The sequence below is a fragment of the Perognathus longimembris genome, chromosome 6 (genome assembly GCF_023159225.1).
Source record: "Perognathus longimembris pacificus isolate PPM17 chromosome 6, ASM2315922v1, whole genome shotgun sequence".
NCBI lineage: Eukaryota > Metazoa > Chordata > Mammalia > Rodentia > Heteromyidae > Perognathus > Perognathus longimembris.
In genome coordinates, this window is record NC_063166.1 from 6,847,611 (window position 1) to 6,874,134 (window position 26,524).

The following is a 26,524-nucleotide window of genomic DNA, read 5'->3' on the forward strand; positions in this document are numbered from 1 at the left end:
GGCTGGCCTTGAACCGGTGATCTGCCTGGGCCTCCTGAGTAGCGAGGTGACCGGCACAAGTCACCCCACGGGCTTCAGGAGGCATTCCAACCACTGTGTAGTGTCCCACCGGCCGCTGGGGCCCCCATTCTAGAACCCCTTTCACTTTGACAGCCCTCTTCCCAAGGACAGAGGTGACGCCGGGGCATCGGGAGGGCCCTGCCTACACCGACGCGACCCCGGGTGGGCACCGGGGCCCTGCCCTGGCTTGGGATCCTCGGGCGGCGCGGCCCGGCGGGGAAGCCCTCGCGGAAGGAATCCCCACGCACGCCGCCGGCGCGTCACGGGCCTCGGGGGCGGGGCGGGGCGCGGACCGAGGGCCCCGCGGGTCCACACCCCCTTCGGGACGGGGAGCCACGCGCGGAGCCCCCCGCTGCGTCCACCCAGGGCCAGCCTCCGTCCACGCCGCCCGCCCCCGCCCGAGGCCGCAGCCCTCCACCCGCTGTCCGCGCCTCGGGCCCCGCGCCCGGCGGGCGCCTGCGGGCGCGCGGGCCGCGCGGGCCGGCGGGGCCCGGGCCGGGGGGGCGTGGCCAGCGCGGTGACGCGGCCGTTGCCATGGGAACCCGCCGCCCGCTCGGGCGCCGAGCTGAAGCCTGAGCTGCCGCCCGCTTCGGCTCTCCTGCGAGTCGGCCACGCCGGGCCGGGGCGGCCGGAGCCGGACCGGGAGAGGAGGGGGCGGGGCGGCCCGAGAGGGGGCCCGGCCCCCGCGCCGACGCCCCGGGCCGCCGCCGGCGCCCGCCAGGACGAGGCCCAGCGGCGGGCAGCGACGCCCAGCCCCCGGCCCGCGCGCCCCCGCCCGCCGCGCAGACACGGACCGCGCGGGCCGCCCCCGCCCCAGCGCCGCTCGTGCCGGGCCCGGCCCGCGCCCTCCGCGCCTCGGCCGCCGCCGCCGCCGCCGCCGGGGCGGGCCCGCCGCCCGGCCCCGGCCCCGCTCCCCGCGGTCCGCGCCGCGGCCGCCCCCGCCGCCGGGGCCGCCGCCGCCCCGGGCTCCGCCGCAGCCGCTGCCGCTGCCGCCGCCGCCGCCCCGGCCCCGGCCGCAGCCCGGGCCCCGCCCGCGCCCGCACCCCCGGCCCCGGCCGCGGCCGCCCAGCCGCGGGCACCATGCTGCCCAGCTCCATCCAGATCTCCGGGGAGCCGCTGTCGGGCGCCGAGGTGCGGGACATCTGCCGCGGCCTGCGCGACAACGCCGTGCGCCTGCTCTCGCTGCGCGGCTGCCGCCTCTGCGACCGCGACTTCGGCCGCATCTGCCGCGCCCTGGCCGGCGCCACGTCCCTCGCCCAGCTCAACCTTAACCTCGGCGTCGTGTCCAGCCCCAGCCGCGTCAAGCAGCTGGCCGAGGCGCTGCGGACCAACCGCTCCATCCAGTCCCTGTTGTGAGTGCGCCCCCGCCCCGCCGCCCTCCCCCCACCCCCGGCGGCGCCCCGTCCGTCCCCGCACCACCCCGCCGCCGGGGCGCCCCCGCCCGGCCCCCTCGCCCCGGGTGCCCCCAGCCACACCCCCCCTTCCAGCCCCTCCTGGCACGGTGTCCCGGATCCCCGTTCCTTGCTCCAGAAAAGACGCCCGATTCCCCTCCCGGCTTTATTCCTGAGCATCTAGAACGTTCCTCCGTCCCCGGCGGCGTCTGGGGTGGGGGGGGGGCGGGGAGGCCTGACTCTCCGGGCTCCGTGCGGTGACCGCCGCGCTCTCCCCTCGCTCCCCCAGCCTGCACGGAAGCCCGCTGACCGACGCGGGCCTGGCCCTGTTGAACCCAGCCCTGGCCCTCCACCCTGCCCTGGTGGCTCTCGACTTGGGGGACTGCATGCTGGGTGACGAAGCCATCAACCTCATCTGTGGCCTCCTTCCCCCGGATGGAGCCAAGTCTGGTGAGCGAGCCCCCGCGGAGGGCATGGCCGGGGCCGGGTGAACGGAGGGGGCGTGGCCCGGAGGGAAGCGCCCGGGCTGAGGTGAGGATGTCCTTGTGCCCTCCTAGAGGCCCTGCAGCTGAGCGGGGTGCTGACTCCCCGGGCAGGCAGGGGTCCTCTACGGCCCCGGAGCTCCGTGGACACCCTGAAGGGGGCTGAAGGGGGGCCTAACCCTTCCTCTCCTGCCCAGGGCTAAAGGAGCTGACGCTGAGCGCCAACCCCGGCATCACCCCTAAGGGCTGGAGCCGCCTCGCCATCGCCGTGGCCCACAGCTCCCAGGTCCGCGTCCTCAACCTGGATTACAACCCCTTGGGTGAGCCTGAGACAATCTCCTTAGCTTCTCGCGGCCCCCGTGCCCTAGCTAAGAACCCCAGACCATCGGCTGCCATGGTGACCCCCTCCCCCCAGGGCAGGGCAAGAATATTGGAATAAGAGCCCCTAGGGTCCAGAGGTGGCGGAGGAGCCACCCGGAAGTGGCCAGCAGGTAGATCAAAGCATTGATTAGCAGCCCTGGGCCTCACCGGCTATGTCCCTCCACTCACCAATCACAACACCCCCCTCTTGGCCACCCCCAGGGGTCAGGGGCCAGGGGTTCCAGGCCAGGCGCTTAGGGCATTGGGCGCTGCTGAGCAAGGCCTGTGCGTGAACACAGGTGCATGTGTGTGTGTGCTGTCCCCACAGGTGACCATGTGGCGGGGATGCTGGCCGTGGCTGTGGCCTCGAGCCGCACCCTAGAGGTCCTAGACTTGGAGGGCACAGGGCTCACCAACCAGTCAGCTCAGGTGAGACGCCATCATGGTTTGGGGACAAGCCAGGGGATGGGGCGGAGGTTAGTCAGTGTGTGCAGGGACATACCTACGAGGTGACAGGTTGGGTCGGAGCAACCGCCAAGGTCTGCTCATCCCTTTCTGTGTCCCTCCCCCCTACCACCCAGACCCTGCTGGACATGGTGGAGAACTATCCCACGGCGCTGCGGAGCCTGGTGTTGGCTGAGAACAGCATCAGCCCAGAGCTGCAGCAGCAGATCTGCGACCTCCTCTCGGAGGGGGAGGAGGAGGAGGAGGTGGCCGGAGGAGCTGGCGACACCCAGGAATGGGAGAGAGGGCGGGAGCCAGCTGCCCGCCAGAGGGGCAACGGCTCCTGGCTGTGCCCCAGCGGTAAGAGCCCTAAGGGTTTATGAAAACCAGGCCTGGAAGATTGCAGGCAAGGGAGAGTGGGTGTGGGAAACCTCCTGAGGAGAGTGGAGGCCTCAACGCCCCTCTGCCCTTCCACAGACCCCAGCTCTCAGATGGTGCTAATGACATCAGGACTAGGGGACAGTCTGTTGGCAGAGACTGAGATGTGACCTCCACTTGGGCTTCCGTGCACCCTCACACTTGTCCGTGTGACACCCAGCACCCTCTTTCGGATGACAGGGAAAGACACTGGGGCTTGGGGGGCGGGGGGGCAGGGGTGCCTGGGGCTCTGGCAGCTCCTGGCTCTGATGGGAAGCTCTGGAAGCTGAGTAGGCAACTGTCTTGGGGGGCAGTTGAACCCAGGGCATGGGCTCTGGACTTGTTAAGCAGCTGTGGCTGCGACCCGCTGGCTCGGAAAAGATTTTATGAACTCTACAACCAGTCGTGTGGCTGTGGTCACTGAGGGGAGGGGCAGGAACTACCACCAAACACCACGAGGGGGCAGCACCACCCCGCAGCCCTGTCTCCCTCCCCACAGACCCCAGCAGCTCTAGCCTAGGGTTCTGGGGTGATTACAGCCACATAAAAATGGCAGCCCGTCTGCTGGAGCTGGGCTGGCACAGACCCTAGCTCGGAGGGGAGACGGGGGCTGAGGGGAGCGTCACCGCAGACTGGGAACCGTGCTCAGCCACGGGCTGGGAGAGGGAGGCCATTAAGGCACAGTAGGCCATACCAGTAAAATAGTTTATTTGATTTTAAAAGTCATTATTGTGAAAAATTCCCAAAGCTGGGAGTAACAGTCTAGAGCCCAGGTGAAGAAGGGGGCCAGGCCTCGCCCAGAGCCCAGCGTGAAGCCCCCATAGCCCACCCTGTCTCCCCGAGGGAGCCCTGAGGCCGGCGGGCGGGCGAGCACTGCACTGCTCAGTCCCTCGGCTCCCTCCAAGGCCCGCCCGGCTGCCTGAGCCCCGCCCGCCCGCGAGTGCCCTCTGGCGGGGGAATGTCCCAGAGGGCAGGGAGAGCTGGCGGATGGGCGAGCCGAGCCGGTGCCCGTGGGTGCGGCGGCGGGAAGGCCTGCGGGGCCCCTGCACCCGGGACGGCAGTGCGGCCGGGGAGGTGGAGGCCTGCAGGTCAGTGTGGGGAGGAAGGCGGGGGGCCTAGCCGAGCAGGGTGCCCTGCTCCTGGGCCTGGGTCAGGCTGTCCTTGCGGTGAAGGTGGTGCACCCCCATCCTCTTGGGGCTGCGCTGGGGGCGACTGGACGTGGGAAGAGGCCAGGCCCGGGCCTCGGCGTGGGGAGCAGGGGACCCCTCCTCCGCGCCCCTGTCGCCAGACAGCAGGCTCCGGCGCTCCTCCTCGGGGCTGATGGGGAGGTTGAGCTCCTCCTCCTCCTCCTCCTCCTCCTCCCCGGGAAACCCAGAGTCCGGTTCTGTGGGCTGCAGAAGCCCGCGATCCTCGGGTGGAGAAGGCACCAGGACCACCTCATCTCCGTCCGCGGGGCTGAGGGCAAAATGGCGCTGCAGCTCCGGGAGCGCCTCCCGGCCGAAGGCGGTGCGCTGCGCCAGGGCGGCGGGAGCGGGGGCGCGGTCCACAAAGGCGCGCTGCCAGCTGGCCAGCAGGTCCTCCTCCGAGCTGGGCGAGCTGGCGGGGGCGCTGGGCGCCGGCGGGGCCGGGCCGGGCCGGCGGTGCGGGGAGGCCGGGGCCGAGGCCGGGCTGCTGGGCTCCGGGCTGGGGCGGGCCCGCGCGCTGCCCTCCTCCACCAGGCTCAGGGAGATGGCCTGGCGGGTGGCGTAGGTGCAGTTGGGCAGGGGGCTGTTGCGAGGGATCCGGACCTTATCCTCAGAGAACTCGATGACCCTGCGGCCCGGATACGGCGGGTGGGGTGGCGATGGGGTGGGGTAGGGACTCAGCTTCTCACAGGCTGGCAGGGGCAGCTCCTCCTCCGGGGAGCCCCCCGCAGGGCCCACGGCTCGGCACTCCCCGTTGGGCTGGGGGCTGCCTGGGGCTGGAGGACTGGCTGGGTCCCCGGGAACGCCGCCACTCATGTCCACGTGCACGAACACGTCCTCAGCCAAGGGGCGCCCCGCACTGCCTGACTGGGCGGAATTGAGCAGGAGAGACTCTGGCTTCTCCAACACCCGGGCGATGACTGAGGTGGGCACCACGGCCCCCGGAGCCAGGCTGGGCGCGGGGTCCACGCTGGCCGCCTCCTGACCGCCGTGCAGATGTTTTCGAACCATGTCCTGTAGCTCACAGGGCAGCTGGGATAAAAGGACAAAGTAACCCATGAGTGACCACAAGAGACGAGCGAGGCCATGACTCGGCTCAAGTACCGGCACCCCCGTGTGCGCCGCACTTAGTGCTCTCTCCCAAACGACCTCGGGTCACAGAGAGGCAGGTGCAGCGGGGTGAAATGACGGGGCTTTGGGTTCCCAGCTCTGCTGCTGGGCTCTCAAGCTCTCGCTAACCTCGGCAGCGACTTGGTCTGGGGAACCTGTACGGATCACCGGCCCTGGAAATGCATCTTCTATTCAACCCGAGGCTCCAGGTCCACAGCCTACCCCTTGGGGTGACGGGGTCAGGTGGGCCCAACTCTCTGAAGACTCTTGGCCAACAATTCTGGGCACCCAGTCCTTCCTGCATGGACTGCTCCAGCCGACAGCAGAGGGCAGGGGCAGGGCTGCCGGGCTGAGCGGTGCCAGGGAGGCCCAAGGAAGGCAGGGCGGGAAGGCGGAGCGGGGGGCAGGAGACGGGAAAGGCTGGCGGGCGCGCTGCACTCACGTCGGCGAGCTTGTGGTTCCGGAAGTGGGACTTGTTGCACTTGAGGAGCTGCACAGCCAGGTTGCAGTCCAGCCGGTACCGCTCCTACACACAGAGCTGCTTCAGAGCCCAGCTCTGCCCAGGGAGCAAGGCGAGGCCAGGACAAAGCCAACCGGGAGGGGCGGGGTGGGGGGAGCCCCCGGGGAGGGGAGGGGCGCGCCTACATTGAGCTCCTCCAGCCTGTTGATGGTGTTCTTGGCATCGAGCAGCTTGTTGGTCAGCTCCACGATCTCCCAGTCCAGCGTCTTCCTGTCCATCTCGGCCTTCTTGATCTGAGGCACAGACCTGTGGTCAGCCCGGGCTCCCAGCTGGCCCTTCCTCCCCCTCCCCCCCTCCCAGCCAGGAACATGAAGTCACAGGCACTGGGGCAGCCAAGGCAGACAGAGCAGAGACAAAGGACGGACAGACAGAAGGAGACTGGGCACCTCTCCTGCTCTCCAGGGGCTGCCTGTGAGAGGGGCTTTCTGAGCACAACTAGTGCCCTGCGGGCCCAAGACAAGGCAGACGAGGAGCTGTCCATCCTTGAGGGAGGTGGAGGCCTGGAGGCGCCAGGCCACGCAGCGGGCACCTCAGAGGGGACCTGCAACCAGGAGCTGAACCCTACGTGTGCAGCAGTGCCCACCAACTGGCCGGATGCGGGGGGAGGGGGTCTCGGATTATCTAGCGGGGCAAGGAGGGAGCTGCAGGCTTCAAAGCAGCCCCTGGTCTTCGGCTCAGGGACTGAACCCGGGCCTGGGCTTTCTGCCATTGCAGCTGGGAAGCTGGGTGCTCGGCGGGGACAAGGACCAGGGCCTCCACCAGAGCCGAGAGCAGGAGCCCCACCAGCCCTCTCCTGGAGACCCCGTGGGCCTTGAAGGGAGAAGAGGAGTGGTGTGCCCCAGGGGCGCAGGGACACAGCTGGGCTGAGGCAGCTAGGAAAGGGAGAGATCACACAAACTCAGACGCAACTGCAAAGATCCAGCTGTGGCTAAGAGAGGCCTGAGAGGAGAGTGCAGCAGCAACGGTGGCAGCGTGAGACGAGGAGAGAAGAGAAACCGTGTGAGCATCAAGACAGTCTCGACTTGCACAGCACACTGCGGGTCCCCCGCCCGGCCCTCTCACCCCTCCCTCCCCAAGCCCAGGCCCCATGGCCCCCCGAGAGTCCTGGCCACCAGCTCTGCGGTGCGCCCGCGGCCCTCCCACGCCGTTACCAGGGTGTGCAGCTTGTCCTCCAGCTCCTGGTTGGTCCTCTGGGAGGCGGTGTAGCTGTTCTGCAGCCTGCAGAGGGACACAGGGCGCCCGCCCGGCTTGGCCCTTCTCCCGGGGATGGGGCGAGGCCCTCTCCTCCCACAACTTGAGTTTTCTCCTCCGAGTCGGGTGGGAGCGGAGGCTCTACCAGCTGACTCTGAAAGGGGAGAGGCCGGGGGGCGGGCCTGTCTGCCCCTCACCTCCCTACCTGCGGAACTTGTCCTTGAACTTGTCCAGCTCCTCGCGGCTCTGGCCCAGCTCCAGCTCCAGGCAGTCCTGCCCGATCTCCAGCTCTCGCTCCAGGGCCTCCGTGCGCCTGGTGGCTGAGGCCAGGCGCCGGCGAAGCTCTTCGTTCTCCTGCTGCAGGAGCCTGGAGGGCATGGGGAAGAACAGACGGGCTTCAGAGAGACGGTCGGCCATGGAGCTCCAGGGAGGGCTGGGAATGAAGGCGCAGGGTGGTATGAGGACAGGCAAGTGGGGCAGGGATTCCTGGCACGTCAGCCTGGGTCTAGGATGGCACATGCCACGGCTGCTGGCCCTCCACCGAGGCAGGGGACAGTCCACCTTCTCCCCACTATTGGAGAGAAATAACAAGATGGAACTGGAGCCGGCCGAGCTCCCCACCTAGCTCTGGTTACCACCCAAGCCTTCCAGCCACCGATCCCCAGCTCCGGTTTCTCGCTCCACAATCAGGCTTCTCCATGACTAAGCCTCTCCTCTCCAGAAGCTTCTTATCCCTGACAAGCTTCAGGGAGGCAGCTGGCCCAGGAGGGTCAATGCTCCCTCCAGAACCAAGAACACGGCTGCAGCCCATGGAACAACGCAAGTCTCCCCCGAGAGACCATCTACACCAGGAAGCCACTCCCCCGAGTCCCTGAAACGCCCAGCGCAACCTCCACCTCTACCTACTGCCCCAACAGCCCAGCCAGGAGCTAAGAGGACACAGCCAAGGAGGGGCAGATACTCACTTCATCCTCTCTGCGTCCGTCAGGGGCTCCTGCAAAACACAACAGGAGCCTGAGGAGCGAGCTCTGGGCCACTGGCCGCCTGGCGGAGCCACCTCCTAACGGCCCTGGTCCGGCACCAGGGCCTCTTAGAGATGGGCGAAATCCTGCAATATCTAGACACACTTAGGTTACGCTCTCTCCCATGCCAACCAGGCTCCAGAACCCTTCCACCTTCACCTTTAATCCTAAAGCCATTTTCAAATGGGTCTTGATAGCTACGCCACCTCTCTCTGGACAGACAGCCCCTCGGCTGCCCACTGAGCTCTTCACGGGCCCTGTCTCCACACGGGCAGGGCAGAAGTGAAGAAGCCAGGCCCGTCAGCCCCCCTGGAAGGAAGCAGAATTGGGGCCCTGGAAGCTGGGGACAGACAAGGACATGGCAGGGTCAAGCCTTTGGGCTAATCCTGATTGACAGGAGCAAAATTCCATACCTCACTTCTGCCCCAGACTCTCCAAAGCCCTATGGCAGACATGGCCCGGAAGCCAGAGCCGAGACGGGCACCCAGCGGGGCGGCCCAGAAGCCAGAGCCCACAGGCACCCGGCGGGGCGGCCCGGAAGCCAGAGCCCACAGGCACCCGGCGGGGCGGCCCGGAAGCCAGAGCCCACAGGCACCAGTGGGGCGGCGCGGAAGCCAGAGCCCACAGGCACCAGTGGGGCGGCCCGGAAGCCAGGGCCCACAGGCGCCAGTGGGGCGGCCCGGAAGCCAGAGCCCACAGGCGCCAGCGGGGCGGCCCGGAAGCCAGGGCCCACAGGCGCCAGCGGGGCGACCCCAAAGCCAGGGCCCACAGGCGCCAGTGGGGCGGCCCGGAAGCCAGGGCCCACAGGCGCCAGTGGGGCGGCCCGGAAGCCAGGGCCCACAGGCGCCAGTGGGGCGGCCCGGAAGCCAGAGCCCACAGGCGCCAATGGGGCGGGCGCCTGCCATGGCGGGAGGCAATGGGGCTGAATGCCTCAAGCCTGCAGGCTTGCTGGGAAGGCGGTCAGTGGCGCAGATCACGGCCCTCGGAGCCACAGACGGAGCCTGGCCCCCACTCCGGCACCCACTAGCTCTCTCAGCTGGCAAGCCAGGGGATGCCCACGGGGAGCTGGCGTCTTATCCAGTGCTTCCTGAACTGACATGCAAGTTCTGGCATTTCCTCCCTGAATCCACAAACGCGATGCCCAGCACCTGCTTCTGTCTTCCGAGGTCTTTAACGTGCCTGGAGCACGGCGGCAGGGGGGAGGCGGGGCGGCGGGCGAGCTCACCCCCTCCCGCCCTGACAGCTCCGCCAGGAGGGAGCCCACCTCACTGACTGGAGCCCCGACAGCAGGGCCTGGACCTCACACACGGCGGGCAGGGAACGCACTCCACAGGGTGGCCAGCCTTCCTGAAGAGAAGCTGCTCTGATGGGAGGGGCTGCGGTGCCAGCTCCTCCCACGCGCAAAGGGACGGCAGGTGGAAGGCTATGGGACCCGCATCCCCGCCTCCTGCGGTGGGGGTCCTCCCCGCTGAGCTGGGGGGGAAGCGGGGCTCGCCGGGGGCCTGGCTGCCTCCACCGCCGGCTCTGCGTGAGCACCGCCACACTCCCCCGCCCCCCGAGAGGAGCAGGGCGGGCGCCGGTGGTGCTGACCTGCTCCAGCCGCGACGCAGGCGTGTCCAGCCGCAGCTCCCGGTGCTCCGGGGGGGCCTTGCGATAGGGTTTTTTCGCAGGGGCCGCTGTGCTCATCCTGGGAGGGTGGCACGCTCCTCCACCTGAAGAAGGGAGCCAGGAAGGAAGAGGCCCAAAGACATGATGACCGAGACCGGGAATTAAGAAAGGACCATGAAAGGGGACAGATGGAGGAGCCACAGAGCCTGGACCACTGCTGCTGACATGAGAAGGGCTGGACTTTTTTTTTTTTTGGCCAGCCCTGGGGCTTGAACTCAGGGCCTGAGCACTGTCCCTGGCTTCTTTTGCTCAAGGCTAGCACTCTGCCACTTGAGCCACAGCGCCCCTTCTGGCCTTTTCTGTTTATGTGGTGCTGGGGAATCGAACCCAGGGCTTCATGTATACAAGGCAGGCACTCTTGCCACTAGGCCACATTCCCAGACCAGAGCTAGACTTTTGTGTGTCAGTCCCTAATGGGTCACAGAGGTCCTGGAGGGTACAGACAGGTGGCAAAAATAGGGCACAGGGCTCCAGGGTGAGGGAGCCCTGCTCTAGAAATAGGGTGGGGCCCCTCAAAAGCCCACCGCTCTCCATCACGGGCCTAGTGGGCCACAGAGTGAAATGTGCTCTCCGCATCCACCTGCTCAGCTCTCTCTCGAGGATGCGAGGTGCACCAGCATCACGGGGCTGCTGGGAAGGTTGTGGAAGGTACAAAGAACAGTGCACAGCTGGTGGCACAGCACCTGGGCAGAGGCCAGAAGCTTGAGGCCGGCCTGGGCTACACAGCTGATCAGAAAGAAATCAAAAAGAACAATGCCTAGTGCCTAGGAAATGCGCAACACCCAGCCTGGCACCAGTGGCCCATGCCTGGAATCCCAGCTATTCAGGAGCATGAGAGCTGAGGCTCCCGGTTCAAAGTCAGCCTGAGATCCAGCCTAGGGAGTCTTAACTCGAGTTAACCACCAAAAAGCCAAAAGTGGAGCTGTGTGACTCGAGTGGTAGAGCACCAGTTTTACGTGAAAAAGCTAAGGGACAGTGACCAGGCTTTGAGTTCAGGCCCCAATACAGACACAAAAAAAGTAAGTAAATACTAAGGCTTGACTGTCTTTACCCAACCCAGGCTCTGGTTCAAGGCTCTCCAAACTCAGGTAGATTCTCTGGCCATAGCTACTGAAGGCTGTGTTCCTCTGGCTTAGAGCAATGTGATTACCAGCCCCCCCCCCCAGGACATCTGCCTGCCCCCAGAACTGCCAGCCCCTGGAAGACAGCCAAGTGTGGGGAGGGGGCCCCCAGGAACGCACCGTCTGCGCGTCAGCAGCTACGTGGGTTCCGCTGTCCAGGGACGCGCCGTCTGCGTGTCAGCAGCTACGTGGGTTCCGCGGTCCGGGCGTCAGCCCTGGGCTCTCCGCATCCCACAGCCCCTCCACTCGCTCCAGCCAAGAGTTCCTGAAACCAGAGAAGGGAGGAAAGAGGAAACCCGGTGTCAGCCGCCTGTCAGTGCCCTAGGCTGGCCAGCCTGTCCAGGACCTAGAAGGCCCCTCAGGGGCGGGCGGGGGGGGTTGGGGGATGGGGCAAGGGGTCCTGGGGAAGTGAAGGCAGATGACCGAGGTGACAGGTTCCTGCCTTTCACAGAGGTAACACGTGTCTGTGCAGTTCATGGTCTCAACTCAGCCCACGCTGCTCCCTGTCCCCACCCCAAGCCCTGTCCTGCTCCGCGCCCAGGCCTCACGGCCCAGAACCAGCAAACCCAGAATGGAAAGGACACCTCCCGGAAAAAGCCTACGAGACGGGCACGACAATGGGCAAAGAAGCTGCTGGAAAGTACTCCCACAACAGCTCCCCAAGGAGCCCAAAGACCATTTCTGTGTACATGGCACGCAACCGGCTCGGCAAGGGGGAAAGAAGGTCCAAGAAAGAAAATCAGAGGAGGCAATTGAGAGCACTGGTTCTCATTTTGCCCCTTGCCCTTCTGGCAAATGTCTGGAGGAATTTTCAGTCAAAACCTGAGCGTGGGGCAGAGGGAGGGAGAGGGAGATGCGCTACAGGGGCCTATTAGAAAGGGATTGCCATCGTCAGGGCAAAGAAGCGCCCATGGGAATGTCAACAGTGGGGCTGGCACGTGGCTTGGCGGTAGAGCGCTTGCCAGCATGCCGGAAGCCCTGGGTGCCAGTCCTCAGCACCACGCAAACAGGAAAAGGCAGAAGTGGCGCTGCGGTTCAGCTGACCTTGAGCAAAAGAGGCTCAGGGACAGAGCCCAGGCCCTTATTTAATACAAGGCCCAGGACTGACCAAAAAAAAGTCAACAGTGCAAGGTTGAGAAACATTGGTTTAGAAAACCCAAGTCTGTGGAAGGAAGACGGCCGTCTCCTGGCTCGGCCCCCTGGAGCACCGCCTCACACACCCCTGCAGAGCCTGCTCTGCACCCACAGACGAGCAGGTGAGCCACCTGGGGCCCCTCCAGGCCCCTCCTGCAATACGCGGGGCAGCAGGATGGGGGCAGCAGCGGCCCTGGGAAGAGGGAAGGAGCAACCTCAGGCGGCCTTCTGGGCACCCAAACCTCCTCCCGCCCCCAGCAGCGCTGGCCCGGGAGGCCTGCGGGCCGGTGCCTGCTCCGCAGTCAGGACACGCCCTGCCCGGTGACTCCTGTCACATTCCAACACAGCTGAGGGCGGGCAGGAGTAGGAGGGGCCCCCTCCTCCGGCTGGTCCCTGGCCTGAGGTTTTGGGGGTGGCACGAGCCCCCAGCCTCCGCCCACTTGCGGAACGTGTCCCCACAGGGCACGGGCAGCTTGCTGCTGCTAGGCTGTTCCCTGCACAGGAATTTGGGCAGGCCTGGAAGAACAGCACATTCCTGGGGTGTGGGGGAGCACACAGGACCCTGGTCCCCAGGGCTGCACCTCCAGAGCGCCCTGGAGTGGAGGAGGTTCCTGTGGCCTAAGGGAGAAACCCAGAGGCGGCCCAAACCGGCTGACACTTAGGCCCTGGCTCTGGGCGGTGTGGGAATGGGCGCAGGACCCCCGGGCGACTGCGGGAGCATGTGACTAGAAAGCAGGGGAGGGCCCTGGGTGGGGGGCCAAGAGAGCCGGCCTAGAGCATGCGCCGGCAGAAACCATGGGGAGGCCCCCCAGTGGGGTAGCCCTGCGGTAGGGGGACGTTGCCTTCTGCCCTCTCCACAGAGAAACCAGGTCCCTGTGTCCCCCCCCCTTCCTCCCGGTCACCCCAGCGAGCCCTTGCTCCCTGCAGCCCCTCTGGAGGGAGGGAGGGCTTCTTCCGGTCCTCCGCCGCCGCCTCCCACCCGAGCCTGGGAAGGCGCACGCCTCGCTCACGCGGGTCCACGGGGAGGAAGGACTGTGACACGCTCAGGGACCTGCCCTCCTAAAGGCTCCCCCTGCAGTTGCCCCTGCCCCGCCCCGACACACATCCTCCCTGACCCGCAGAGCGGGAGGCAGAAGATGCAAACGGCAGGGGGGGGGGGGGGCGGGGGGGCGGGTGAGCAGGGCGTGAGGCACGGGGAGGAGCCGGAGCCCACCAGGAGATGCGCGCTCTTCCTGACCCGCCGACGCCAGCGCGGAGCTCAGAGAGGGCCGCGGGCCCTGCCAAGCGCGCAGCAGCCAAGGCCAGCCGACGGGGGGCCAAGGCCAGACAATGGGGGTCCAAGGCCAACCGACGGGGGGCCAAGGCCAACCGACGGGGGTCCAAGGCCAGCCGGCGGGGGGCCAAGGCCAACCGATGGGGGGTCCTCTGGCCCACAGCGGCTCAGGGCGTCCTGGGCACCCCTAAGATGGTCTGGAAGAAGCCCGGCTAGGAACAGGGAGGAGCCCTACCCCCTTCCTCTATCTGAGACTGAGTCTCAGGGATCTGGGGCAGATGACTCAAAATACAGTACTGATCCTTCCTGCAAGACAGTTGTGCCCTGGGAAAAGGGCTGAGGCCGCAGTGGAAATCCTGGCTGACTGAGCAGCCAGAGGGTGCAAGACAGCCAGGGTAGCTGCCACCCTTCCCCGTTCCTAGAAGTGCGGTGGGAAGGCAGAGGGCCTCACCTCCCCCGTCCCGCCCCCCCACCCCAGCTCTTCCTGTGCCGAGTAGCATTCATTCTCCTCTTACTCCAAGTCAGTTGTGAAGAGAGACTACCTCTTATCTGCTGTGTATGTGTGTGTGTGTGTGCACATGTGTGCGTGTGAGCTTCCTGACTGCCATGTTGCAATCTGCCCATCAGTGCCGCCGCCTGTTGCCGCCTGCCCTGTATTAAATACTTTCTCCCTGATTACAGCCCATGGGGCATGATTAGTTGCCTTTAGAGAACAAAGTCAACTTTCATTAGAATGGGGCTCTGCGTGCAGAGAACCTGCACCGTGAACCCAATGAACAGCTGAACAGAACACAGACAGAGATAAGACACGGGGCTGGCTGAGCAGTGTCCCTGGTGCAAAGGGCAAAAGTGTGCCAACCACCACCCTCGCCAGGAGACAGGACTCCCACTCGCCCCATCGGTGGGCACGTGCCAGTGACCAGGGACTATGATCAAGACGTCTGCTTCTGGAGATGGAGGGGAGAGAAGAAACCTCTTCCTCCACAATCCCTACTCCCAGCAAACACTTGCAGGAGACAATGGCAAGAAGATTCAAGCCCAGGAGGCCTGGGTGCCCGCCCACTGTCCTCTGCAGTCCTACCCGGCAGGAGAGGGGCAGGACGGACATTGCTCTTGGGCTTTGCCCACTTGAGCCTTCCCCTCCCCCAGCTCCTGGGCTTCCGCGCTAACAGCCACGCACTAACAGCCACGGCATGACCTCACTGGCTGGGACCGGCGGCCTGCCCTACATGAGCCTCCTCCCTACACCCTACAGCGCCAACACCGCACACACTTGAGAACTGACGTCCTGCCCTCGCTGCCTACAGCGCCTCACGCCTCTAGTCCTAGCTACTCAGAAGGCTGACATCTGAGAATCACAGTTCAAAGCCCGCCTGAGTTTCTTCTCTCCAATTAACCACCAACAAAGAAGCTGTAAGTGGCCTAGTGACGGGGCTCACACCTGTCAAGCCAGCTACTCAGGAGGCTGCGATCTGAGGATCTAGGTACAAAGCCAGCCCGGGCAGGAAAGTCCATGAGACTCTTACCTCCACCAGAAACTGGAAGTGGCACTGTGGCTCAAGTGGTAGGGTACTAGCCTTGAGCTGGTTCAAGTGGCAGAGTACTAGCCTTGAGCAAAAAAAGCTCAGGGACAGCATCCAGGCCCTGAGTTCATGCATTGAAACCTGTAATAAGGTGTGTGTGTGTGTGTGTGTGTGTGTGTGTGTGTGTTGGGCATAGTGGGACACATCTACAATCTCAGCCACTTGAGAGATGGAGGCAAGAAGATGAAGACATAGTCAAAGGTAAAGACAAAATGAAATGAAGAAAGGTCTGGAGACAGCTCAGGTAGAGCATGCCTGAGGCCCTGGGTTCAATCTCTAGTAGTGGGGACAGAGTGAGAAACACGTTATGTCCATGCACCTGCAGGGCTTGGTGGCCTCCACTTACAACCCAGCCCATGGGAGGCTGAAGCAAAAGGATCGTGATTTCAAGGCCAGCCTGGGATACCTAATGGTTTCCAGGGTAACCTGAGCTATAGAGCCAGACTCTGTCTCAAAGAAAGGAAGGGGAAAGGGAAAGGGAAAAAGGGATGGGAGGGGGGAACTATTCCAACACTTTATCAGGTTATCTGGGCTCAGATCATTTCCAACCTACTGATAAGCCTTTAAGCTCAAAACTGTCGATGAATAAGCAAGTGTGGGGCTTTGAGGGGGTCAGTGACTCCAGGAGGTCCTACAGATGGCCAGGAAAATCATTAAAGCTCTTCTTCGTAATCCACCCAAGCAAAATCCAACCAAAGTTTACTGCTTTTAACATGATAAGAAGCCTGTGTCCGAATACACCAGCTGTGCTGTGGGCTGCCTTAATTCTCTGGGAATCCAGCAGGATACAAGCGAAAGAAGCAGCAACCTCTGACAGCCCCTCACCAAAATGCCAAGTCTCACCACACAGGCGGCGAGGCCTCCTCCCTGCGGGTGTCCTGAGCCTCGGGCCTGGCACATACAACTTCTGAATTCTGCAAAGGGTGTGTGTGTGGGGGGGGGGTTAAGCCATGCATCACCAGGCAGGCCTCAAAAACCCAGGTTCTCAGGTTCTGAATCCAAATGGAGGTCAACAAGCACTCCCACCCCTCATTCCCCCTCCCCAAGGGCCAGCCCTGTGATTGCCCAAGAATTTCCCCACCTCCCTCCCCACGACACCCCCCTCTCCATGGTGCCTGTGACTCTTGGAAGTGTCCCCCCAAAAGAACACACTGATCCTACCCAAGCTTTCCCCAGCCTCCCCCATCCCCTCCGGGCGCCCCTCCCACCTGCCATCATCAGCCCCCAGTTTCCGGCACAGCTGCTGCCGAGGTACATACGCGAGCAAAGCCCTCAGCCATCCCGGCGCGTGGCGGGCAGGCAGCCAGCGGCTCACAGGGCGAGGCCTGGGCAGAGGTTCTGCTCCTGCTCCGGGCTAATGACTAGGCTGGAAGGTGCCAGTGTGTGCCCGGACCAGCCCTGCCGCCCCTCTGGGCAAGCACAGTCTCACCCTCTTACTATAAGCTGCGGGCAGTCCCGGCCTGGGCCAGTCTACTCCAAACCCAACACACCGATGGGGCTTTGGGAGCCAAGAGGAGCAGAGTGGCCCTGGGGACCCAGAACCAGTGCTGAGGACCTGCGAGCTCGCCTGGCCCCCACCTGAGCAAACGCCACGTGACCCCCTGCTCTCCTCCAGATATCTGGCTAGAACAAAGGAGCTGAAGACACCTGACAAGAAATCCAAGCAGGGGTTAGAGGCCTGGCTCAGCTGCTAGAGCGCCAGCCGAAGAGTAAATGTGGTCAGGTACTGGAGTCCCAATCTTGAAAAAAAAGAGAGATCCAAGCAAGCTAACCCTCTCCAATGAAGTAAGGGTCCCAAGGTCCCCAAGTTGGTGGCCAACACTTGACTGAAACCCCATTCCCTCTCCGGGAACAGGTCAAAATCAAAGAGGGGCCTGACATCAGGCCTCAACTCTAGGCTCCTTTTGCCTTTCTGTTGAGGGCCAAGCCGAAACGCCTGCCCAACGCCCTCTCCAGCGGCCTGCGAACCCTGGAGCTCCCACACCCCGTCAACTTCACAAGTTCCCAGCCGGTGCTACTGGTCAGGCAGCTCCCTGTCCTCTCCCTCCCTACCCAGCGCTCACAGGATCCGCAGATCGGCCTGCCCAGGAGTGCACCGGCTCTGCAGCCTCCACACGACGCGGAGCGGGGAAAGAGCCACCGAGCAGACGGCCGGGGAGCGCAAGGCAACGCGGCCTTCCTTCTCCACACTTCCTCTCTCCCTCCCTCACCTGGAAGAAGCCTCTTGGGGGGAGCTCCTTCCACGCCGGGGCACTCGCCCGTGTCCCACCGGGGCCAGGACCTTCTCGGGGCCTCATGAGTCTAAAACCAGGGCCTGTCTGAGACATTCTTTCCAGCTCTTTCTGACTGAAGTCCACCCGCTGCACCAGGCATGGAGGTGAGCAAAGCCCAAACTCCACCTGCCCCACCTTGCAGGGCAACGGTCACCAGTGGGAGCTAAATGTCAGCAAGGCCCCTGGTTTTCCTTTCAGTTTACTTCTCCCTTCTGCCCAGGGTCAGGGCAAGGCCAAAGTGTGCTCGACTTGCCCATCCCAAAAAGAACCTGGCAGCTGAGCCTAAATCCTGGAGGAAAGCAAGAGGACACTGTGACTTGGCCCTCCTGACAAAGGAGGGAACGATCTGGTCCGAAGGCCCGTCCCACTCGAGCCCCGTCTGTCGTTGAGGCAGGAGAAACACAAGTAGTAACCGAGGGGAATTGTGTTTTTCCTGTGCCTGTCCTGGGCTTGAACTCATGATCTGGGAGCCGTGCCTAAGCTTTTTTGCTCAAGGCTAGTGTTCTACCATTTGAGCCACCTTCACTCCCGGCTCTCTGATGGTTAAGAGTCTCGTGGACTTTCCTGCCCGGGTTTGGCTTTGAACTGTGATCCTCAGATCTCAGCCTCCTGAGTAGCCAGGATGACAGGCGTGAGCCACCAGCACCTGGCTAGGCTAAGATTCTTAAGTCAGTTCTGTGATGCTAAAGCACACAGTGAGTAGCAAGCCACCGATTCTGTTCTGAGGGCAACTGAGGAGCCATGCTGAGGAGGTGCATGAGGAAGGGTAGAGACCAGCAGCAGTAGCTGGTAGCCAGGCAGCGAGACCAGGCCATGAGGGGGGCACCCCCCCTCCCCAGGGAGACGAGGGAAGGAAGGGAAGCCAATAATAAGGGAGAAGCTGAGGGGAGGAGGCGGCCAGGCGGGGGGAGGAGTGGAAGAGGGACGCTGGTCAAGGTCAGACTCACAGAGCTAGTGACTTCTCCCCAACCAGCCAGCTCTCCTGGTTAGTGTGGTTAGCGACAGACTCATGGCAGACACCTTCCAGGCACTCCATACAAACAGACAGCTTGGCTTGTGAGCAGCCCAGCCCTGGAGCTGCAAAGAGAGAGCAGAAGACCAAGCTGCGGGGTGTGTGGTACGCACTGCGCTCCTCTCCTGGGGAGTCACCGCCACCTCACCCTTCGGCCCTCGGGAGCGCCCGGCCACCCAGAACACAGGCAGGCAAGGTGGAGCACGCCACCTGCCCACCGACGGGCCCCGCTCGCTGACCCAGGAAAATGAAGCTCTCTGGTTGGCCAAGAGGACAGGACAGCTTTGTAGACAGCTGTGGGGGCACAGTTCCCTCCTCCCCCAACACTGCTGCCGGGCTGCACCAGGTCTCTAAGAACAGAGACCCCAGAGCTGCAGCTGCTACCCGTCCATGCCCACGCCAGCAGAGCACCTCCGCCACCTCCCCGAGGCTGCGAGGGGGCTGGGAGAGCCCAGCTGGGGCGCGGAGGCAGTCACAGAGCTGCATCAGAAACCACAACACAATGAGCCACTGTGTGACCCAGCCCAGAGCTGCGCTGACCACGGCAGGAGTGGCACACAGCCACTTCTGGGGGATGGCATTTCCCACAAAGCCAGCCCCAGAAGCCGGGGCTCTGTGCAATTCCCAAGGATGAGGACTTTCTCCAGACTCTCGCAAGGAACCATGCCCAGAAAGGCGAACTTTCCCACCAGGACAAGCCAGGGAGCAGCAGCAACTCCTTTCCGAAGCCTCGAGGAGCATCTGGGGGAAGTGACACTTGCCAGCTTAGACGTGGCGCCGCAAACGCAGCAGCAGAGCTCCACCGGCCGTCCTGAGGAGCAGGACAGGAAAGGCACAGCGCCCTATTTGCAGGACAGGAGAACAGAAGCGTTCTCTCTCAAACTCTAGGGAGTTTCTGACAACTCAGTGATGACTCACAAGGGAAGGAACAGTCGCCACGCTGGCCCTGCCATGCAGGCCAGGCCTTCTCTCAAGCCCAGGGATCAAGATTCGTGTACACGGGAAGCCTCTGATAGCTTTAACAGCCACACCGGGCTCCCAGTATTTCTCTGACTGTGTCCCAGAGCTCAAAAAGGTCAAGGCCTGATGGCAAGGAAAAACAATGGTCCAGCAGAGAGATGACTCTTCTAAACTAATGGATCTCTTTCCTACACTAGGGAGAAAGCCTGGACCATGACAGAACCTCCACTCACAAAACAACAGCGAGTCTAGTTTGTCTTCAACACGGCTCACAGGGCTGGGGATATGGCCTAGTGGCAAGAGTGCTTGCCTCGTATACATGAGGCCCTGGGTTCGATTCCCCAGCACCACATATACAGAAAATGGCCAGAAGTGGCGCTGTGGCTCAAGTGGCAGAGTGCTAGCCTTGAGCAAAAAGAAGCCAGGGACAGTGCTCAGGCCCTGGGCCCAGGTCCCAGGACTGGCCAAAAAAAACAGGTCTCACAGAGCCAGATGATGTGGCACACACTTGTAATCCTAGCACTTCAGGAGGCAGGAGGATGGAAAGTTCAAAGCCAACCTAGATTACACAGAAAGACTCTGACTCAGTAAAACAAACAGCCTCCAACCCCTTTAAAAAAAAAAAAGAAAAAGAAAGGCTTCTCCATTTTCCAGGAGCCAACTCCAACCAGGTTCACCAAAGGCTCCTAAAAGGCCCAGGGTACTGCTGGGTAACTTGCAAAGGGAAGAACTGCGCATGCACTAGATCTGAATGGAGAAGTATGTAATGAAGATCAGACGGATACATAAGACATGGATGGAAAGCCAGGCACCAATGGCTCACACCTAGCCACTCAGGAGGCTGAGATCTGAGGATCATGGTTCAAAGCCAGCCAGGGCTGAAAAGTTCCCATGAGATCTTATCTCCAATTAACCACTCAAAAACTGGAAGTAGCTCTGGGGCTCAAGTGGTAGAGCTCAGTCTTGAACACAAAGAGACTCAGGGATATCACCCAGGCCCTGAGTTCAAGCCCCAAACTGACAAATAAATAACAGAAATGGATGGATGAATGAAAAAAAAAAAAAAGAAAGAAATGTTTGGAGTCAGGGTTAGGAGCGGTGGGAGCTGAAAGGGAATGTCTTTTTACTTTATTTTACTTTCCTATAGAGTTGGTAATTCCATACAAGAGACCAATATCTCATCATTCACTGTTCACAGAAAGACAAAAGCCCTCCACTCTCACCTCCACTGTATTTCCTCCCATCTCCGTGATGAGTGAGGCACAAAGACCAAGGAGCACTGTCCCGTGCTAAGGTTCCAGAGGACGCCTAAGACAGAACTGGAACGGCTCTGTTTTGCCCCGTTTCAAATTCCAGGGCAAGGCTGCCCTCGCCCAGGGAGCCAGCCACAGGAGAGCCCAGCCAGTTCTGCCCTCCCTACAAGACCCTCAAAGGCGTCTGAGGGGCTGACCCTCTGAAGCTGGGCTAGCCTGTGATGAAACAAAGCGGCCGGTGCTCAGTATCAGGAGGCAGAACCTCTCCCCTCAGGCACTGGTGGCAAGTTCCCGGCCACAGTGTGCATGGCAGCAGAGCAGCTCCCCGCAGCAGGGGCTGTGTCCTTAATGGATTCGCAGTGACACCTGTACCGAGCTGCTCCTTACAAGGCAGTAATGAAGAGGAGGCCCCGCTCTTCCACTCACTGCCCGGCTGGGGCCTTCTGAAAGGGAGGGAGCACAGCACAACCCAACTGGCTCATCCAACCTCGTCTCAGGTCTGTTAAACATGGCTCCTGAGCGAGGACATGCCATGCGCAATGCCCCCCTCACACGCAGGGTCCTGGGAGTGAACCCCAGGAAAACCACTGCACTCCACACTGAGCTACTGGTTGCATCCTTCCGATTCATCTGGGCATTAATACAGTTGGGAGTCAGCCCTGGCTGAAGGCAGGGAGCACCGGCAGCTGAGACGATCGAGAGACGATCTATACTACCAGAAAAGCAAGCAGGTAACAGATGGCACGGAAAGGTCTTAAATAACAGAGGATGCCAGCAGCCAAGACTTTTCAGGAGATGCTAATTGAGTAGGAAAAGCTCTAAATGTGCTTACTTGCCTCCTCTTTTAACCCCTTATGGATGGCTTAGGGGTATGCTATTAGAACATAAAAGCTACAAATAAAGCCAAGTGGTGGTAGCTCTTGACTGTATCCTAGCTACTCAGGAGGCTGAGATCTGTGAATCACAGTTTGAAGCCAGTACAGGCAGGAAAATTTATGCAACTCTTAACTCCACTAGCCTACAAAAAAAAAAAAAAAGCCAGAAGTAGGACTGTGGTGGAGCACTAGCCTTGAGCACAAAAGGACAGGGACAGGGCCCAGGTCCAGAGTTCAAGCCCCAGACCTGCCCCCCATCCCACCGCCCCTCCCCCCCCCCAAAAAGCTCCAAGTAGAGAAGCCCAGCATCTGACAGCTCATTTAACCACAGGAATTCACTGCTGGGTATAAGCAATGCTATCGTTAACATGACCACCTCTTGCGTATGCAGAACCCTCCTTCCTGAGTGCTCAAAGGTTTCACCAGAGATCCCAAGAGCCCAACTACTTTAATCTCAGGAAGGACAGGTGGGGTCACACAGTCACAGGACTTAAAGGCTTAGCCCCAGTGAAGACCTTGCCCCTAAGAGGCCAGACACAGATCTTCCTGGAGCCAGCAGGGAGGGGAAGGAGACAGGCTAACAGCAGCTCTACTGGAGTGTGGCCAGGGCTTCAGGATCACAGGGGAGAGGGTGGCAGGGGTTAGAGCACCAGAGAAGTCTGTCCTGGCTGGATGTGTGGCTCAAGTGGTAGAGTACCTAGTAAGCATGAAGCCCTAAATTCAAACCCTATTACCACCACCACCACCGAAAAAAAGACTGCCTTGCAGAGAACTCCAGACACATCTTCTCGCCGTACAAGGTCACACTGGAGTGCCACACCTGAAGGGAGAACTCGGTATTTCTAAGGGCAAAAGGCTTGTTGTTGCTGTTCTGGTTTTTTTTTTTTTTTTTGTGGCCAGTCCTGGGCCTTGGACTCAGGGCCTGAGCACTGTCCCTGGCTTCTTCCCGCTCAAGGCTAGCACTCTGCCACTTGAGCCACAGCGCCGCTTCTGGCCGTTTTCTGTATATGTGGTGCTGGGGAATCGAACCTAGGGCCTCGTGTATCCGAGGCAGGCACTCTTGCCACTAGGCTATATCCCCAGCCCCTGCTGTTCTGTTTTTTGAGACAGGGTCTCACTAGGGAGCTCAGGCTGGCCTTGTGCTCTCAATTTTCCTGCCTCTACCTCCTGAATACTGAGATCATGGGCATGTACCACCAACCCTCAAGTCAGAATGTTTAATAGGAAAATAATTTTTGCAACAGAATTGTGGATAGATTGGGGGGGGGGAGAATGGTCAACACACTTCATTCTACATGCATCACAGCTTTATGCACACATGTGAAGGGCCCTGCATTGTCCTAAATGCAAGAAATATACTTGTAAATAAGACAGTGTGTTCTCAGGGCACTTACAGTCTTAAGAGAGTCAAACAAGGGAAGAGGCCACAATGGAGCACAGCACTGGAAGTCACAAGGGTGGCAGGGACTTAAAGCAAGGAACATACACACGCGCACTGGAGCCTGATCTCCGGGCTTTGCATTTGCCAAGCAAGCACTCCACCACTTGAGCCATGTCACCGGCCGGAAGGAACATTTAAACTGAGAAGGAAAGGACAAAATAGAAGGAAAAGGGAGAGGGGGTGGGGGGTGGGGGTCAGGAAATGCACACATAGCACACGGATGGGTAAAGGCCAAGAAGCTGGAAAGAATGAACCAAGTCCAGAACTGGGATGAGGCCGGATCCAGGTGAGACATGAAGGCTCAGTTTACCCAACAACAAAACCGGAGACAAAGCACTGAATCAAAGATGATGGCAAGGGAAGGGACCCAAGTACAAGACATTGCACGAGGAAACTGATTTATACAACAGGAAGAACAGTAAAGGGAAGACCTGGCTGAAACCCTATCAGCCTTCACCCTGCAGATCAGTTATTTGCTGAAATGTGACCATGGCACAAGGGTGTACTCTATGAAGATAACATGCTCCAGCAAGCTGCCACAAGTGCAAAGTCAAGTTCAAGTTCTACTATCCTGGGATTCCTGGCTTCTAAGATACTGGCGGAGGGGAGCAAAACAGATGCTGCCTACCTCTCAAAAATCACAGATGCCACAAAGAACACAAAAGTTTGTCCCAGGGCTGGACCAGTGCTCCCAGGGTAGGTAGGCCCATAGTCCAGAGCCCCAAGCCCTCTACAATCTGGTTAGACACTGGCGCATGCTTGCTCGAAGCTTGGCTAGAGAATCAACTACAGAAGAAAAAAACAAGCCCTCGGGGCGTGTTAAATAGACAGGACGTGACTCAGAAGAGGAGTCTTAAATACAGGGCAAAAGGAAAGCCAGTCAATCAAACCTGGAGCACACCTCTGCCCCTGGGCTGCATACAACCTCCTTCCCACTGAAGGAGAAGCACCAGCCAGGACTCCCGCAGCCCACCATGCCAGCTGAAGCTCATCTGTGCTCCATTTTCACCTTCCGCTGAATACTGAGAGCAACTTAAAATGCCACGGGGTTTTTTTTTTGTATGTGTATAGGTTATTTTCTATTTTTAAGGAAGACTATCTCAAACTTAACACTGTGGCTCCTTCAACTGCTCATGACAGTGATTAAAGTCAGAACTGAGCCTTCTATTTACATCTATATTTGTCCACAGGCACACACCCGCCTCTTTAAGATTAAAGTCTAGTCTGCTCACCCCACCCAGCCCCGAGGTTTTACAAAATACAGTCACCGGGGCTGGCAATATGGCTTAGTAATAGAGTGCTTGCCTTGCGTGCATGAAGCCCTGAGTTCAATTCCTCAGCACCACATAAACAGAAAAAAAAAGCCGGGAGTGGCGCTGTGGCTCAAGTGGTAGAGTGCTAGCCTTGAGCAAAAAGAAGCCAGGGACAGTGCTCAGGCCTTGAGTCGAAGCTCCTAGCTTGGGCATATAACCATTGGGCAACAATGGAGGTAAGGACTCCATTCTCTGTACTCGCTGAACTCCAGCTCTATCAGCAGACCTACTGTCAGGCCATGCTTAGTTTAATTATTTTTAATTTTTGCTAGTAATGGAACTTAAATCTCAGGGCATTGCACTCTTGCCTTACTCAATTCTGGTGCTCCTAACACTTGAGCCACATCTCCACTCCCAGCTTTTTGCTGGTTATTTGGAGATAAGAATCTCTCATATTTCTCTGCCTGGGCTGGCTCTGAACCAGGAATCTCAGCTTCCTCAGTAGCTAGGATCACAGGTGTGAGCCACTGATGCCAAGCCTGATTTTTTTTTTTTAATGTGGTTTGGTGGAGAAAACACAGAGAAGAAAGTTACCAAAGAAAAGCAAGTTTCATAATTTTTTCCTTCATTGCCTCACTGGCACAACTACAAAGCAGCACTCAAAACTTAGGATCTCAAGGGGTGACAATGTCCAAATACTACCTACCCGACCACATCCCCTGGAGTCCACTAACAAACCCCTGACCTAAGGAAAACTGCAGAAGCAGGCATACAGCAAGAATAAATTCCAAGAGTTGGTGTTAGAAAGCACATAAATGATTAGTGAACACCTTCAGAAATTTGCTTTCTGATGGTTCCCACCATCTGCCACCATGCTTCCAGGGAGGTCGAGTTGAAGAGGTGATGGAGAGACGGAAGAGACAATGGTGCACACAGGTAGGAAACTGCTTGTAACCTGAATCCTAGAGTACTTTCAGCCTGATCTCTAGATCCATTGCCCAGCTTTGCTTGCACAGATGAAGGTACACGGGTTCGATTCCACACCAATTCTCAAAAGGCAGCCTGCATTCTAAGCAAAACTCAAACTCGGGGACCCTAAGGAAAAGTCATTCTCTACGGAAGAGCACTGTTTTCGGTTTAAGTGACTCTCAGATTCAGTCCAAGGCCAAGGCTCCTCTCCCAGGGAGCAAGGCAGTCAGAAGCCTGTCGCTCACTGGAGGCCACCTTACCCGCTCTGGGGTTGAGCTGGGGCAAGTCTGATATCCCTTCTTCTTTCCAAGCAGGCACTGTGATTTCTTCCAGTCCCTGGGGCCCTCGAATCTTCGGCTGAAATTGGGGCAGATGATGCTTTAGGAGCTGTGGGAAGGCTGATCTAAGCCTCGAAGGGGGTCAGTCATCACTGGCTTCAGCTGGCTCTTTGGCACACCGGCCCCACCCGGCACCCCCAGATCTCTCCTCTCTCTGCACTCCCCCCTCTTTTCCCTCCCACTTGCCGGCTACAGCCAGGCCTCGGTCCCGCGCCCCGGGCTCCTTCACTCAGTTCAGACATTCTCGGCCCGTTTTTAACTCCGACCCGGCGGAGCCCGGACCACACCTTGCCCGGCTCCCCGCCCCAGACCCCGCCCCTGGGGCTGCCTCGGGGCTCCAGACCCCCTCCCCTCCGCTCCCACTCCCGCCGTCCGCCGCCTCCCCTCCGCCCCGGAGCCCGTCCCTCCTCGGAGCCTACTCCTCGCCGCGATCGCACGACTCTCCGCAACTCTAGCCTCCCCCGCGCGACTACTCCAACCCCACAACAAACTTTCCGCCGCCGCCTGCTGCCTTCACGCCGCCATCTTGCCGCGGGGCAGGCCGGGTAGTGGCCCCGGCCGCGGGAATCCCCACGCACTGGGCGCCTCGCGTCATCGGGGGGCGGGGCCTCGGGGGGCGGGGCCTTGGGGCGGGGCCTTGGGGGGCGGGGCCGCTGCCTGAGGAACTGGAAAGCCAGGTGATGGAAAAAGAAGGGCGTCTCCTAAATTCTGGAACCAAAAAAAAAAAAAAAAAAAGGCCGCGGGGGGATTGGGGGGACGGGCGGGGAGGTGGTCTGGAGGTGGGGGGTGGAGAGTAGACTAAGTACTGGAAAATAAAAACAAATATATGAAGGAACATAGCTCAGAAATAGAGTGGGAGGAGGGCCCTAGTGTGTGTTCCCCACCACTCGGAGAATCAAGGCTGGTGAAGATCCCTGTGACCCAGTTTTTTTCACCCTAAAAGCTTCATTTTCTACCTCTCCTCAGTGTGGAAACGAGTTGAAAGGTGTAGGGAATCCCTCCCCCCCCCCCCCCGTTTTTTTTTTTTTTGAGTCCCTAGAAACAGCAGGCTTAGCTAAGGCCTGGAGAAAGGCAAACCTAAGCAGAATAACAGGAGCCAAAAGCAGCTTGACCTAGAGCTGCTTGACCCTTGCAAAAGACAGGAATGAGGAAGACCGCGGCAGTTCGCCTGTCTTCGTTCAGGGGGAAGT

The 26,524-nt window shown here is 60.8% G+C and overlaps 2 protein-coding genes across 8 annotated transcripts; one reads left to right on the plus strand and one right to left on the minus strand.

Moving 5' to 3' along the window:
• The first annotated feature begins 1,140 nt into the window (after positions 1 to 1,140).
• On the plus strand, positions 1,141 to 3,550 carry Lrrc73 (leucine rich repeat containing 73). The gene is made up of 6 exons (XM_048347301.1): positions 1,141 to 1,412; positions 1,741 to 1,901; positions 2,131 to 2,253; positions 2,622 to 2,722; positions 2,875 to 3,097; positions 3,215 to 3,550. Exons 1-6 carry the CDS (start codon positions 1,141 to 1,143, stop codon positions 3,283 to 3,285), a joined length of 951 nt encoding a protein of 316 aa, XP_048203258.1. The 3' UTR covers positions 3,286 to 3,550.
• A 295-nt stretch (positions 3,551 to 3,845) lies between these two features.
• On the minus strand, positions 3,846 to 25,903 carry Tjap1 (tight junction associated protein 1). 7 transcript variants are annotated; one of them, XM_048347720.1, is made up of 13 exons: positions 25,754 to 25,873; positions 25,257 to 25,353; positions 18,394 to 18,502; positions 18,181 to 18,310; positions 11,091 to 11,235; positions 9,772 to 9,893; positions 8,125 to 8,153; positions 7,365 to 7,526; positions 7,120 to 7,186; positions 6,878 to 6,907; positions 6,094 to 6,201; positions 5,891 to 5,974; positions 3,846 to 5,370 (listed from the first exon to the last, which is right to left on the minus strand). In XM_048347720.1, exons 6-13 carry the CDS (start codon positions 9,865 to 9,867, stop codon positions 4,270 to 4,272), a joined length of 1,677 nt encoding a protein of 558 aa, XP_048203677.1. In that variant the 5' UTR covers positions 9,868 to 9,893; positions 11,091 to 11,235; positions 18,181 to 18,310; positions 18,394 to 18,502; positions 25,257 to 25,353; positions 25,754 to 25,873; the 3' UTR covers positions 3,846 to 4,269. The 7 variants fall into 7 exon arrangements, with proteins under 7 accessions (XP_048203677.1, XP_048203678.1, XP_048203679.1 ...); XM_048347721.1 differs by lacking the exon at positions 18,394 to 18,502 and having other exon boundaries at positions 25,826 to 25,903; XM_048347722.1 differs by lacking the exon at positions 18,394 to 18,502 and having other exon boundaries at positions 11,138 to 11,235.
• Positions 25,904 to 26,524: the final 621 nt, after the last annotated feature.